Genomic DNA, 12,803 nt, shown 5'->3' on the forward strand with positions numbered 1-12,803 from the left:
TGACACTTACATGACACACCTCCTTGACTCATTAAGCCCAAACTTGTTAATAATCAGGCAGGATGGAAGGGGAGGGGATGGAAAAAGGGAGGGAGGGAAGTCTTAAGCCTAAATTAGCGTCTCTAAGCAGCCAGGTGTTGTAAGAGAAAGAAAATCCTCAGCACCAGCTCAGCCTGTGCTGGGAGAAGCCTTTGTTACCCTGCAAAACACAGTAATTGCGCAGGCAGCTGGGCTGGCAAGCCTGGCAGGGAGACAAAACCGCAGGGCCGCCCAGGCAGGCAGGGCCCTCCTGGGAAAAACAGGCAATTAGTGGGGGCCCTTCCTGTCCCCCCAGCACCGAACTGGGCTCCCCTGCACCCTGCTGCAGCTCTGGGGAGGGGAAGAGCCTCGGGGCAGCGGTGGAGTGGTGGGGGAGGCCAGACCCCGTGCCGTGCGTCGGGGAGCCGCTCGGTCACCCCGTGGCCAGGGCTGAGAGCGGAGCCTTTTCGGCTGTGTAGTGCCAGGGAGGGAAAATATCCTCTGGTCTTACACTTGCAGTGATGAGGCTGATCCTGCCTTCAAGGGGAGGCTGAGCCTCAAGGAGAAGTTATCTCCCCAAACCCTCCTTCTATTGACCACTGCTGTCTGTTAGGGGAACGTGGAGCTGGGATCCCCTGGCTCACACACTTCTGACCCCCTGTGCTCTCCCTACACCCCGCTGCGGGTACCTCGCCGGAGCTAACCCAGTGCCCTTGGCTCCTCACAGTCCCACCTTGCTCTCGAAGATCAAGGAACCCTTAGAAAAACCTGAACTGCCCCCAAACCGCAGGAGAGGCCTCCAAGAGGGGAACCCCACAGCCTCACCTCTCACGCCGTGGCACCGACTCCCCACTCCCAAATCTGCTTCAGACCTCAGCACGTTCACGAGTCTCAGTGCTGGGGGGAAACAAAATGACCCTGTGAAAGATGAATGCACACCTGGTAGGAAAAGGCAGGAGCTTTTTTTTTTTTTTTCCCCTGGAATTAACATCAGGAGGGATTCCTAGCCTTCTACTTCTAGCAGAGACTGGCTTCTGGCAATAAATAAATATTCGCATGGAAGAGGCCTGCTGCAGAGTGGGCAGAAATTCCGGGGGAGACACCCACGGGACCTGATATTTGCCTTGGTTATGACAGGTCACCCCCACTCATCACCAAAGCTTCCCAGCAAATTCCTCCCTAAATGTGTCTCTTCCTCCATGGGAAATTAATCTGCTGGCTACCGGTTTGGCAGGAGAAGAGCAGGGCGACAAATTCTTCCTTTGGACCAGCTGGTGGCTCAGAGAATGGCAGCGGTGGAGAGATGGGGGCTGTTGGTGAGGACGGAGCAGATCTGGTGTACCAGGCTCTCCGTGGGGCACCGACCCTTCTTCCAGCCCCGGCTGGGGGAGCCGGGACAGACCCATCCTCTCTGCAAGGCGGCGAAGGAGCCGCACCGTGCGCAGGCGGCCTCTTACTCTGTCCAAAGTGGGGAAGGGAGACCCGGTGCTGCCATCGCATCGGTATCGGGGTGATTGCTCTCGATGGCCGGGTAGGTGGGAAGGACGTGGAGAATGCCGGGAATTCGGAGGTGCCGGCAGCGCGCGAGCCCTCGGCGGCACTCCCTAGCGCCGCAGGCTGTCGGAGCTGCCTCCTGACTCAGAGCTCCTGCTCCGGCTGCGGCTGCTTCTGGGGCCCGAGCTGCGGCTGCGGCTCCTGCCCTCCCCGCTGCTGCTGCTCCAGCTGCGGCTCCGGCTCGTCCGGGAGCTGGAGTAGCTCCGGCTGCGGCTGGGGGAGCGGCTGAAGCTGCTGTACCAAGAGGAGTAGCTGCTGGCGCTGCTGGAGGAAGGACTGGGCCGATAGTAGGGGATGGGGCGTTTGCGGGCACTGTGGGGACAGAAAGATGTGGGTTACCAGGAACACCGGGACAGATTTACTGCCTAAATCTCCAGAAAGTGCCGTTTACGCTGTACTGACAGCCTCCTGGCTTGTTTGTTTATTTAAAAGAAATAAAGTAGGTAGCTGACAGGCTTTGGGATTCCTGCCACCCACTTCCAGGGCCCCGGGGAATGCCCCAAGCACCAAGTCTGAGGCTGGGCTCTGCCTGATGCTGTCCCCAGAAGCCCTCAGCGTGAGGGTTACAGGCTCTCTGTGCCTGGGACGTCTACCACAGGAGAGGGCAAAGCAAAAAGCCTGCAGGGGGATGCACCTCGGATCTGATGGGCAAGTCCCTGCTCTGACTTCATCTGCCTTTTTTCTTCAGTGGCTGTAAACGAGATCCCTGCATCCTCTCTCTGCCTCCAGCTGGATATCCTGAAGCTCTAGGAGTGGCAGATGGGCCTGCTGATCAGGCTCAGGGGAACCAGCCTCCTGCTGGAGAAACCTCCACGGGCAAGGGCTGGGACCAGAGAATATCCCACATCCCCCAGCAGGGACAGCTGAACCTGCCTCCCTCCGAAGGACAGGCCGGTGTCCCAGAACGTCCCCGTACCTCGTGATGCGCCGCGCTTCCAGGTGGCTGGGGGAGTCTCTCCTGCGTTTCCTCAGGGGCGAGTAGGAGCACCGCCGCCGCCGGTCGCGCTCCCTGTGCGACTCCTTCTCACTGGAGCCGTACTTGTGCTCTCGCTCACGGTCCCTAGGGAAGGTTGGGAACAGTCAGTGCTGGGTTTGTGAGGGTGCAGTTGGCTGCGTTGGGGTTGAATGCACAGAAAACGACCCAGAAAGGCACACAGCTCCAAAAGGGAGCACCCTAAAGCTCAGAGCTCTGGTGGCATCAGCCCCGCACACGCAATCAGCTGGGCAGTGAGACACTTGTGGGGCCTGACAGACAGACACCGACCAGTTCTGGGCTGCCTGGAGGATTCAGCAGTCTCCTGGCTGTCCCACGCTGCTGAGCTAAGATGGCTCCCCCGTACCCATGCCTGTAGCTGCGCTCGGTATTTCCACAGCTCTGCTAAAGCTGCTCCTGCTGGCTGTGCTGCAAAACCAGGCGAGCACAGCCCTGCCAGCGGGCCCCACGCGCGCCGAGGGCCCCAGGTACCCCTGCAGGGCCGCACGGCTCGCCAGAAGGAGTGTCAGGGTTGCTATGGTTTTATCTTTTGTTAAAGTCCCGTACACGTCAGCACAGGCCCTTCTGCGGTACACGGATGATTTCATACACCCCGTTCCCTGCTCGCTGCCATCTGCAAAGCGCGACGTTACAGAGCAGGAGCCCGGGCCCTGCACACAGGAAACGTTCTCCTACGGCAGAGCAGGGACTGTCGCAGCTTGCAGGAATCAAGCCCTGGGAATGTAACATTTAAGGGTGCCAAATGTTCACAGTATGCTCAGCAGCAGAGATGTTACCAGAAAGAAAAAAAAAACAACTGCCCAAAGGCATCTCCGGGGCTGAGCTGTGAGATGTGTGTCTCCTGCAGGGTGTGGAGTGAGCGGAGCCGCCTGGACCGTGCTTCCCCTTGCATGGCTGAACGAGCGCCAGCACGAGGGTACCTGGCATCTGCCCACACAGCAGGGACACTTCTCAGGGCCTGACACCTCTTTGGCAGAGTCGCAGCCCTGAAAAGCTTTCCCTGCTGCACGTCTTTCCCTGCTGCACTAAGATTTCTCTCTGACAAGGGCTGCAGCCCCGCCGCAGGGGCGTGCTGCTGGCTGCCGTGGGCTTCTTGGACGATGGAAGCCACGGGCAGACCCGGCTGGAGCCTAACGCTCTGCCCACTGCTCACAGCCCCGGAGCTCCCCGGGTTTTCCTGTGAGGCACCTCCTACTTGCACGAGGCCCTGGCAAACATCCCCAGGCAGCCATCTGTGCACCCTGCCGGGCAGCACGTCCTTCGCAGCAGCTCAGAGCGGAGGAAGAGCCGCTGAGTATGAGGTGCTGCGGTGCTTCAGTGCTGGGGGTACACCAGCCTCCCTCCCTGCCCTGAGAGCGGGACATTTCAGGGTGAAATTCCCCTGAATCAATGCAGGGTGGGTATTCCTCAGCAATAGGAAATCCCCTCTTGCCACAGAAAGCGAAAGGCTCGCTGCTGGGCTCCTTCCTCTGCTTCCAGCACCAGCTCTGGGGCAATAAACGGGAAGATATTTCCATAGGGCTGCAGGCCAACAAAACATACAGAGATAAACCTTGCTCTGTCTCCCTGCTCCTCCTTCACTCTGCTGAGAAGTACTGGGGTGCCTGAAGCACCCAGCGAGGAAGCTTGGGGAGCAGTTTGGGGCTGGCAGAGGGCACCAGGCTGGAGCACAAGCAAGCGATGGAGGCAGTGGGGAGGCATGAGGCAGCGATTAGCACATGCAGACAGCTGTACCTGCTGGGGCTGTAGCGGGAGTAACTGGGGCTCCGGCGAGGCTTTGAACTCCGACTTCCAGGACTTTTTTTGCAGGATTTGGAGGAATAGCTGGGGGACCGTGAAGAAGACCTGGGGATAGGGAATAAATGTATGAGTTAAAGATGCTGGAAGGCGAGACAGTACCAGACTCCTCCTAATCTTGGCTGATGGGGGGAAGAGATGTCCCATATTGCAGGAGCTATCTGGCTCCCTACACACACACAAACCCTCTCACCCAGTTCCCCGAGGAGTCTGACTGCCTGCAAGGGGCTGGATGTTGCCCAGGGTCACAGAGACAGCCGTTTGCACTGGCCTTACCTCTTCCCTGAAGAGCAGGACCTGCTTCGGGAGTACCTGGGGGAGGCCCTGTGGTGTGAGGAGCGGGAGCGGCTGGAGCGGCTGGAGCCAGGGGAGGACCTGCCTGTGCTGCTGTACGACTCGCTGCGGGAGCACGGCCTTGCCGGGGAGCTGGGGGCTGGGGATGGGGACAAATTTCGCTTCTTCTCCTCCGAACAGCTGAGACACAAGGACAGGCACGCTCTGAAAACATATATATTTGGGTGGTCAGTTAAGCTGTGGCTTATGGCTTACATGAGCTAACAATAATCCCATCCTCCCAGTCCCAAAGGGGATAAAAACCTCCTGGTTCCCTAGGCTCCTGCTGTCAGAGCACAAGAGCTCAGCCTCCAGGTCTCAGGCAGCTCTTCTGCCCTGTGTCCTGCAGGCCTGGGGAGGCAGCGAGGTGAGGAGAAGCCCTACAGCAAGGACAGCCAGAGCTGCGGGCCTGCACAGCAGTGTGAGCAGGCACGTCCCGCTGCCTTTTGAGAGGCCTGTGTGAATCCCTGTACCTCTAGAAGAAGTGTCCTGGCTGTGCTTTGGGGCTGGCCTACCAACAGCAGTGGCCAGCTGCAATTCCAGCTCCACCCATGCGAAGGCAGAGTTATCCCACTGGAGTCACGGTGTGAGAAGTATATAGGGCCTCAAAATTTTATCCTCTGACTGAAAATTCAGGATTCATTCTTCCTAATACCAATTCCCCTGGCTCCTTCCCGCTCCTGGACCACAGCCTGGCTCTAATTTTTGGTGTTTAAGACCTGAGGGCCTGGAATCGCTCCCTAACACCACTGCCTGAGCACAGCCTTGGGTACCAGTCCTTGTGCTTCAGCGCCTTCATCCTCAACATCACCGGGCAAATCCCCAGGAAAGGGAGGCAGTGATGGAGGCTGGCACCTCCGTCCCTCTCCTGATGATGTCCTGTGGCACCAGACTGTGTCTGACTCCAGCTCCCAGCTCCAGCAGCACTGTGGTACCAGTGTAGAGCTGCTGCTGTTATCCCACAGCCAGCATAGCACCTGCCTCTCCCTGTGATCCCCACGTGCACAAAATGCTGTCTGGTCACCCAGGACCAGTCCTGAAGGAGGCAGGAAGGAACAGACTGGATTTGTCTCAATTGGACAGGTGAAAAAACAGCCTGTAATGGTTTTAGTGAAAATGAACCTCATTCCCCTTCCCCATGGTAAAATAATTTGCAAGGAACCCCCTCAGGCACCTTTCCAGAATTTGCCCAGAAGGCCCAAGGACACGGTCATGTCCAGCAGAGCAGGGCTGTGCTCAGGACACTGCTCTGCATGGGGCCAAACCCCAGACAAGCCATATTAAAACCAGAAGAGCAGGCATGGGCAATGCCCAGGGATGCGATGGCTGCGTTTTCATCTTCCTCCTCGGGCTAAAGCATTGCTCAATGCTGGGTTCCCGACTCCAGACTGGCAAGACCGCGGGTCTGATTTACATCTAACTCTCTCCAGACCACAAAAACCTCCCTGCCAGCTCACCGCCGCAACTGGCAAGCAGGCAGGAGATACAGAGCAACGCCGTAGCAGGTATTTGGCTGCCAGCAGCAGTTGCTGGTAATCACTGACCTTCGGTCTTGTCCCTGGGCATCTGGAGACAGATTTTCCAAAGCTGTCGCCTTGGTCTGGGAAAAGCAACTGGTGAAGGAATTTCCTGAATCAGAGCTGTTATCACTGTTGGCCAGTTTGGGCTTCCCGGACGAGAAGGCATGGCCAAAGCCATCATGGACTAGACTTCTTTTCTCCTGGCTGTCCTTGGACCTGGATGAGCTCGTTTGAGTGGAGGGAGGGGAGGAAGTATCGTTTCCTGAGTCATATTCATGATACTCTCCGTTCTGGCTGGCTAGGTTGCCCGGCGGGCTGTCTGTTTTGGTAAAGAGGTCAGCAGAAGACCCTGACTGAGAGATCTGAAAGCAAAAAAGCCATGTGGCATTGTTTGAACATTTTTTTTTAAGGGGGATTGTTTCTGGTTTTACTTTGATTTATTTTTTTTTTTTTAAATAAACCCAGAAATTTTACCATCATGATGCACTGAAACAAAAGGAAAGGAAAGAAACAAACAAAGTAAGAAAGCAAGAAAGAAAAAGCAGAAAGAGAAGAAAACAAAAGCACATATCCCTGAAAGAAATCCACAGTAAGAAGAAACTTCTTTTCCCCCTGCTATGATAACGGGAAGATTTAGAGATCATGCAAAGAGTATCAGCATGCGATTCATGTTAAACAAAAGAGTTCAACAAAGTAAACGGGCAACCAAACAGTCAAAGTAACTAACTAAATAAAAAGGGTGTAACAGAGGAAAAAGCCCTTATTTAACCTAAAAGGAGGGAAATCTAAAAAAGAAAAAAAAAAAAGAAAAAAAAAAAAAAGGAATATACATACAAATAAACTACATAAATCTTGGGGGGGAAAAAAAGGAAACATTCTTAAATGAGTGTTTTTTTTTTTAAAAAAAAAGCTTCCTTAATAAAGAGGGTGAATAAATGTCACTAAAGTAAAAATCAAATCAAATCAAGGGCTTCTGTACGTATAAAAATTGGCAAATAAACAAGCTTAGCACTTTGAAAATTAAAAAAATAATAATAAAATAAAAATGGGGGGAGGGAGAAAAAAAAAAAAGAAAAAACTCTCTGGAAATAAAAGGTATACAGACACTTCTTTGTGTGCTTTTTTCCCCCTGAAGAAGATACAGCTAATGCGCTCAAGTGACCTCTAATAAATTCCCTGGTGTCTTGCGGATAGCATCCACTTACCCATCAAGAACTCCTCCTTTAGTAGGTAAGGTGTAAGAAAAAAGGAAGAGCGGGCAACATAAGTCCATCATTAGAGTCTCAAATTACATGAAAAAAACATAAACCCTCTCTTCAATCCACACTGCCAACTGTTCACTTGACTCCGCTATGTAAATGTCAAGCCTGCTTTTTGTCTGCTTGCTTGTCTCACTTATTATTCATTTTTGTTTCCTTCTGGTTTAAATTAGGCTAACCAGCCTGCTCCTGGAGGCTGCTCGCTTGTGCTGAAAAGTCGTGGCTTGTGCTAAATCCCCTCGGGTTTCCTGGTGGCCCACAGAGACATGGAAGTAGCAAAAGCAGCTTGAAGGAAGAAGCAAAAAAAATAAAGTAGAGGAGGGAAAAATATCCCCCTTGTTTTGCTGGCTTGGAGAGCTACTGGGATGGGGGATAGCCCTGCTCCTGCCAGCTGTGGTGTTCAGCCATACCCGGGATGGTTTTTGGTGGGCTGCTGACCCTGATGTGGCGAGCAAGGACCCCGTATCCATGTGGCTGCCTCGGCCAGGGCTGTCATCTGGGACCCTGAGCACCACTGGGGGGTCTACATCATTTTAATATTTTAACCCTTCAGTTTTAACTTTATTCATGTCTTTTAGAGCCAGGCCAGGAACCTACCAGCACTGGGCAGTGGGGCTACATTAGTGCCAGCGCCTGCTCTTGCTATGGGGAAAATTAGGGCCAAACACGGACCCAGCATGACTGCACCCTTGTGTGGCCTCCTCCTTTTTCACTGCTGTCCTAACTCCCACCCAGTTTTTGGTCCAGGATTTGCAGTATGGACACGTATGCTTGGTTCCCCCCACTCCAAACAGTCAGTGCTGAATCTCAACCCCCCCCTCACGTCCTCTGGGGCACGTAGCACCCTCCCTCTGTTTCCTTCGTGCTCTCCGAGCCATTCTGGGGAGCTGGGATGTGCCCTCCCAAATCTGGGGTATTCTGAGCCAAGAATCATGGGGGTTGCTCTCGATTTAATTTAAGAGGTGCTAACTGGGACACGGAGGGTGACTCAGATGCACACTGAGACCGACTGAAACCGGAGGGGAGCTGCTCCAGGAGCAGAGCTGCCAGAGCACGCAGCAGCTCTCAGCGAGCAGTCCGTGGAAGGAGGGCTGCTCACAACACCCTCGTGCTCTGAAAACACCTGGGCTTGGAGGATCTTCAAGTACTTGCTGCTTGTTTAGTAACAGGCAGCGTTTCTGGGATAAAGCACAGAGGGACAGGAATTGGTTCATCCCATCCCATCCAGCCGGAGCTGGGGACTCCCCATCTTCTCCCATCTCTGCTCCACAATAACCTCTAAGCCTTGCTCATGTCAAAAGAGCGTGAGAGAGCCAGCCATGCAGCTCTCCTGTTATCCACCAATTCTTTCTGAAACCCTGACACTGCATCCAGAGCTCTGAGGGAATTGGCACCCTTGCGCTGAACCACAGCTCTCTCCCCAGGGGCATCCCAAAAAAGACAGGACTGCGCTTTCAGATATGGAACCAGATTTTTCTATTATTATATATTTTTTTAAGATGGCTTATGGCTTGCGTTATACCTGAACCCTAACCAAAAGGCAGACAGCTTTTGACTGCATTTTATTTATGGGTGTAAAAAACCATGCGAGATGCTCCCTGGCTACACAGGGTGGGAATAGGGCTGCTGAGAGGGACACGGCCACCAGCACTGCACGTGCAGACACCCCTCACTTCTACTCCCCCCAGTCTAAACCAAAGGGCCTTTATTTCTTCACAGCCAAGAAATCCACCTGTTTCTTTGCATTTCTAAAAGAGCTTTTAAGGCTGCCTCTGGGACCTGGGGTATACGCTCTTGCTTCACCTTCGCTGAAATCTACCTTCAAAGTGACGCCTGTTGTCAGCACATTGCTAAACCTAGCAAAAAACTGAGTGGCCAACAAGCTCCTCTGTAGCTCCACTGCTGCAGTAGCGGCACTCTGGGAAGGGGCAACACATGGATATCACTAAATCATAGAGCCTACAGACCTTGCGAGGGCTGGAAGGCCTGGCCTGGGATTCCTGCCCTGCACCAGCAGCCAGGACAGGCCTCAAGGTGCTCGACTTCTCCACTCAGAGACGACTTCCCCATCTGACGGCCTTGGCTTTGCTCCTGGTCCCATTTTGCTGCTTGCGAAAGGCACACAGGCCACACAAAATGGAAACCAGGAGCCGCGTCTGAAAACACTGCGCAGAGTTCAACTGAATTCTAATGGCTTTTTTATTTTTCTAGGTTGTCTTGAAAGAGCCTGGTCTTTCATGAATCTAATTTTCTCTGTGTGAACATTTGGCTTCCCCTCCCTCCCCCCCAGTAAGTAATTAAATAATCTCAGTGAACTTTGCTTCTTTCAGCAGGGGACCTGCTGCTGCCCTCAAGAAAACCTAGGATATATACTTATTGTTTGGGGCGTGGGGGTTTTTGTTTGTTTCAAATCGCTATTTAATCAAGATGGAGGTGTGAGCAGAAACGAGGCCCTCACTCATACTTCAGAAGGTAATTTCGAGAGTGCTCGTAGATCAAGAGGCAGTGCAGACTAATAGGTTACAAAAACACAATCACCACTCGTCTTCCAATTAAATTGAACAAGTCCATTTACTGTGCTTCAAACAGCCCCGAGGAGAGATAGGGCCATAAATTTTCTCAGCCATAAGGGGACCGAGGCCCATCAATGAGCAGCGTGGCACAGCCTCACTCATAGCCAGAGGGTTTCTTTCTTGGGTCTCGTTCTCTTGTTTTGCAACTCATTTCAAAGCGGAGTTAATTTCTTTTTTCAGGGTTGCATAACGCCTCCCCTCCCTCCTTCTTTCTGTGCCTTACGCTGATGAAAGGCACAAAAAGCTTGCGTCAGTGACCCCTGCTCCCCGCCAGGGCTGGCAGACAGCTGCCGGCACACGCTGCAGCACCTGCTGCGAGGGGCTGCGAGCCTCCCTGGGGACAGTCCCCTTCGGGATCAGCGGGGACATGGGGCTGTCCTTCACCCAGGGGAGATGCCCCAGCTGAAAAGCCAACGAAAAATCTCGTCTGCCCACCGGGGTGCAGCCAGCGTGGTGTGACACAGGCCAGAGGGTCCGCAGCTCAGCTCCTGGCCAGGCTGGAATGGCTTTGGGGTGAGGGTTTGTGTCGGGACAGCTCCTTTAGGGTACTGCTTGGTCCTCCTGTGGCTGCACGCACCCCTGCCTCTGACCGAGCACTGAGCTGCACATTTGGCAGGCAATAACCAGAGTAACTTCAGCCCTCTGGCTGGGAGGGGGAAAAATGGAACAGCAAAAAGAGCAGCTTCCATACTGAGGGGAGGGTTTGCCTTCCAGCTCTTTAAGGGCCTTGTTTGTTCTCAGAAACACAGCAAGCAGCAGTTAAAAGAAAAACTTTTCCTATATAAACAAAATCCCAGGCTAGAAAAAAAAAAAAAGAAAAAAAAAAAAGAAAGAAAGAGCGAGGCAGGCTGCAAGTCTGCTACAAGACTCCCTGAACCCTCCTGCACACAGCATCCCACCCCCTGAGCAACATTTCTCTGCTTGTACCTTCCTGCAGACCCGCTAGCACAAACAGCACTCCTTGGAACAACTGTACCCCACTGAGCCTCGCTGAAAATTTGGGTCAAGCCTCTGTTAATTTGTGACACTGTAAACGAGCTTCAGTGAAAGTAAAGGAGCTGACAGGGAAAATATATGCAGAGTGCAGCTATCTTCATCAGGTACAACAAAGGCAATTAAAGTTGCACCCTGCAGGTATTTATATTGCGCCGCTCAACCAAAAGCACAGGGGCATGTAATACAGCTGTGTTGGTGTAGGATAAAGTGTCTGCAGCAGGTTAGGGGGGTTGTTATTAACGTTCAGAAGAGATGCTGCATATTACCCACGGTTTCTCAGCATGCTGAGGCACAGAGCCACAGCCCTATTTCTCAACAGGTGTCTACTGTGGCTGCATGTGATTAAAGGGAAAAATTAGAGTGAGAAGCTAGGAACTTCGTTGCTCAGAAGCAGCAGGGAACTCTGGGGTGTTCTTGTGTGTGTGCTTGTGTATGCATGCATCAGCTTGCACATAAAGGCAAGAGGGAAAGAAGCAAGGTAGATGCATGGGCAGGGCACTCTTTTGTGTGGTTTATCCCTCAGAAATTAAAGGTAGACTGAGTTAGATGTGGGCATTCCAATAGAAGAGTAAAACAACGTGTGGAGGCAAAATTTACCACACAGCGCTTCAACTTGTCAGCAGAAAAAAGGAAATAGAATAAAAACTGGCTTAAAAAAACTTGGATTTGGAAATGCTATAGCATTACCTCAGCAAGTTTGTGTATTGTCTGTCTGGGTCTGTTCTGTGTGTCAGGATCCTCCCTGCAAAACCTCTTTCCTCTGGAGATACCACGATGCATCTCTCCATGTAAGGATGGTTTGGAAGCTCAGGCCAGAGGAAAGGGCAGGGTGTGATATAGCAACGCCCACTGAGGACTGAAACATGGCATTTTTTTAACCCGAATTCTGTATTTTTCCACAAAAATATTTTCTGCAAGAGCAGAGAGCTGAGACCTCTCTCCAGACCTCTCTCAATGCAGATTCTGACAGAGCTAAGCTCCTTTATAGAGCAATCCTTGAACTCAGAAAAAGGAGAGCCATACCACAGTTGTGTATAGGCATTAATAGAGGCTAAAAGTTTCCGTTCCATTTTTCCCTTGCCAGTTTGAGTAAATGATATTTAATGACCTTACCCAGAAAAAAAAGCAGGGGCAGCACTCAAACAGGGGTTTTGATTTAAACAAGTGCTTAAGCAATGTCCCAGCAGAATGTACTTCTTTCTGGGAACAGAGCGGACACTAGTGGGATGCGTAGTAAAGCTATTGACACCTTTTTGTCACTGGAATATTTGCCTGTATTATTAACCCCTGCTAGAAAGAATACAGCAACAGCCCGATGACTTTTGCTTTGCATCTGTTATCTGCATCTGTAACTATAAAACTGATTTCCCCTGCCCTGCAGCTTGCGTGCTCATTTACCCCAAATGAGGCAAGTGGAAAGCAGAGCGCAGCATGCTTGAGTTTAGCTAATTTTAAAGGTTCTTACAATTTTAAATTAGAGTTTACTCTTGCTCTGGGAACAAAACAGTTGGCAATTGGCCTCACAGGATTCATGGAGCCTGGCTTCAGAGAGAGGAAACCTAATACCAATTAAAAAACAGACTCACACCTGAAATATGCATGTAAAATATGCAGCTTGAACACCACCAACAAAACCCTGGTGGCAAGATGCAGTCTTTGGCTGGCTGGTTTTTGAAAGGACCTGCGGACTCATTCTGACCTTCCTGAATTGACCCAGGGCAACACCCCAGGCTTGTAGCAATGAAAGCTTCAGTTTGTT

General features: G+C 52.2%; 1 protein-coding gene across 1 annotated transcript in view; it reads right to left on the reverse strand.

The window, feature by feature from the left end:
• Positions 1-1,622: 1,622 nt before the first annotated feature.
• The window catches only part of SRRM4 (serine/arginine repetitive matrix 4), a gene marked incomplete at both ends in the record, with an annotated part of 31,737 nt that continues 20,556 nt past the window's right edge, over positions 1,623-12,803 (reverse strand). The window contains 7 exon segments of the mRNA XM_084297271.1: positions 1,623-1,884; positions 2,489-2,632; positions 4,301-4,411; positions 4,640-4,861; positions 6,241-6,578; positions 11,732-11,739; positions 11,742-11,850. Coding sequence (XP_084153397.1) covers positions 1,623-1,884; positions 2,489-2,632; positions 4,301-4,411; positions 4,640-4,861; positions 6,241-6,578; positions 11,732-11,739; positions 11,742-11,850 — 1,194 coding nt within the window.

The sequence above is a fragment of the Netta rufina genome (genome assembly GCF_964035555.1).
Source record: "Netta rufina genome assembly, chromosome: 17".
Classification (NCBI taxonomy): Eukaryota; Metazoa; Chordata; class Aves; order Anseriformes; family Anatidae; genus Netta; species Netta rufina.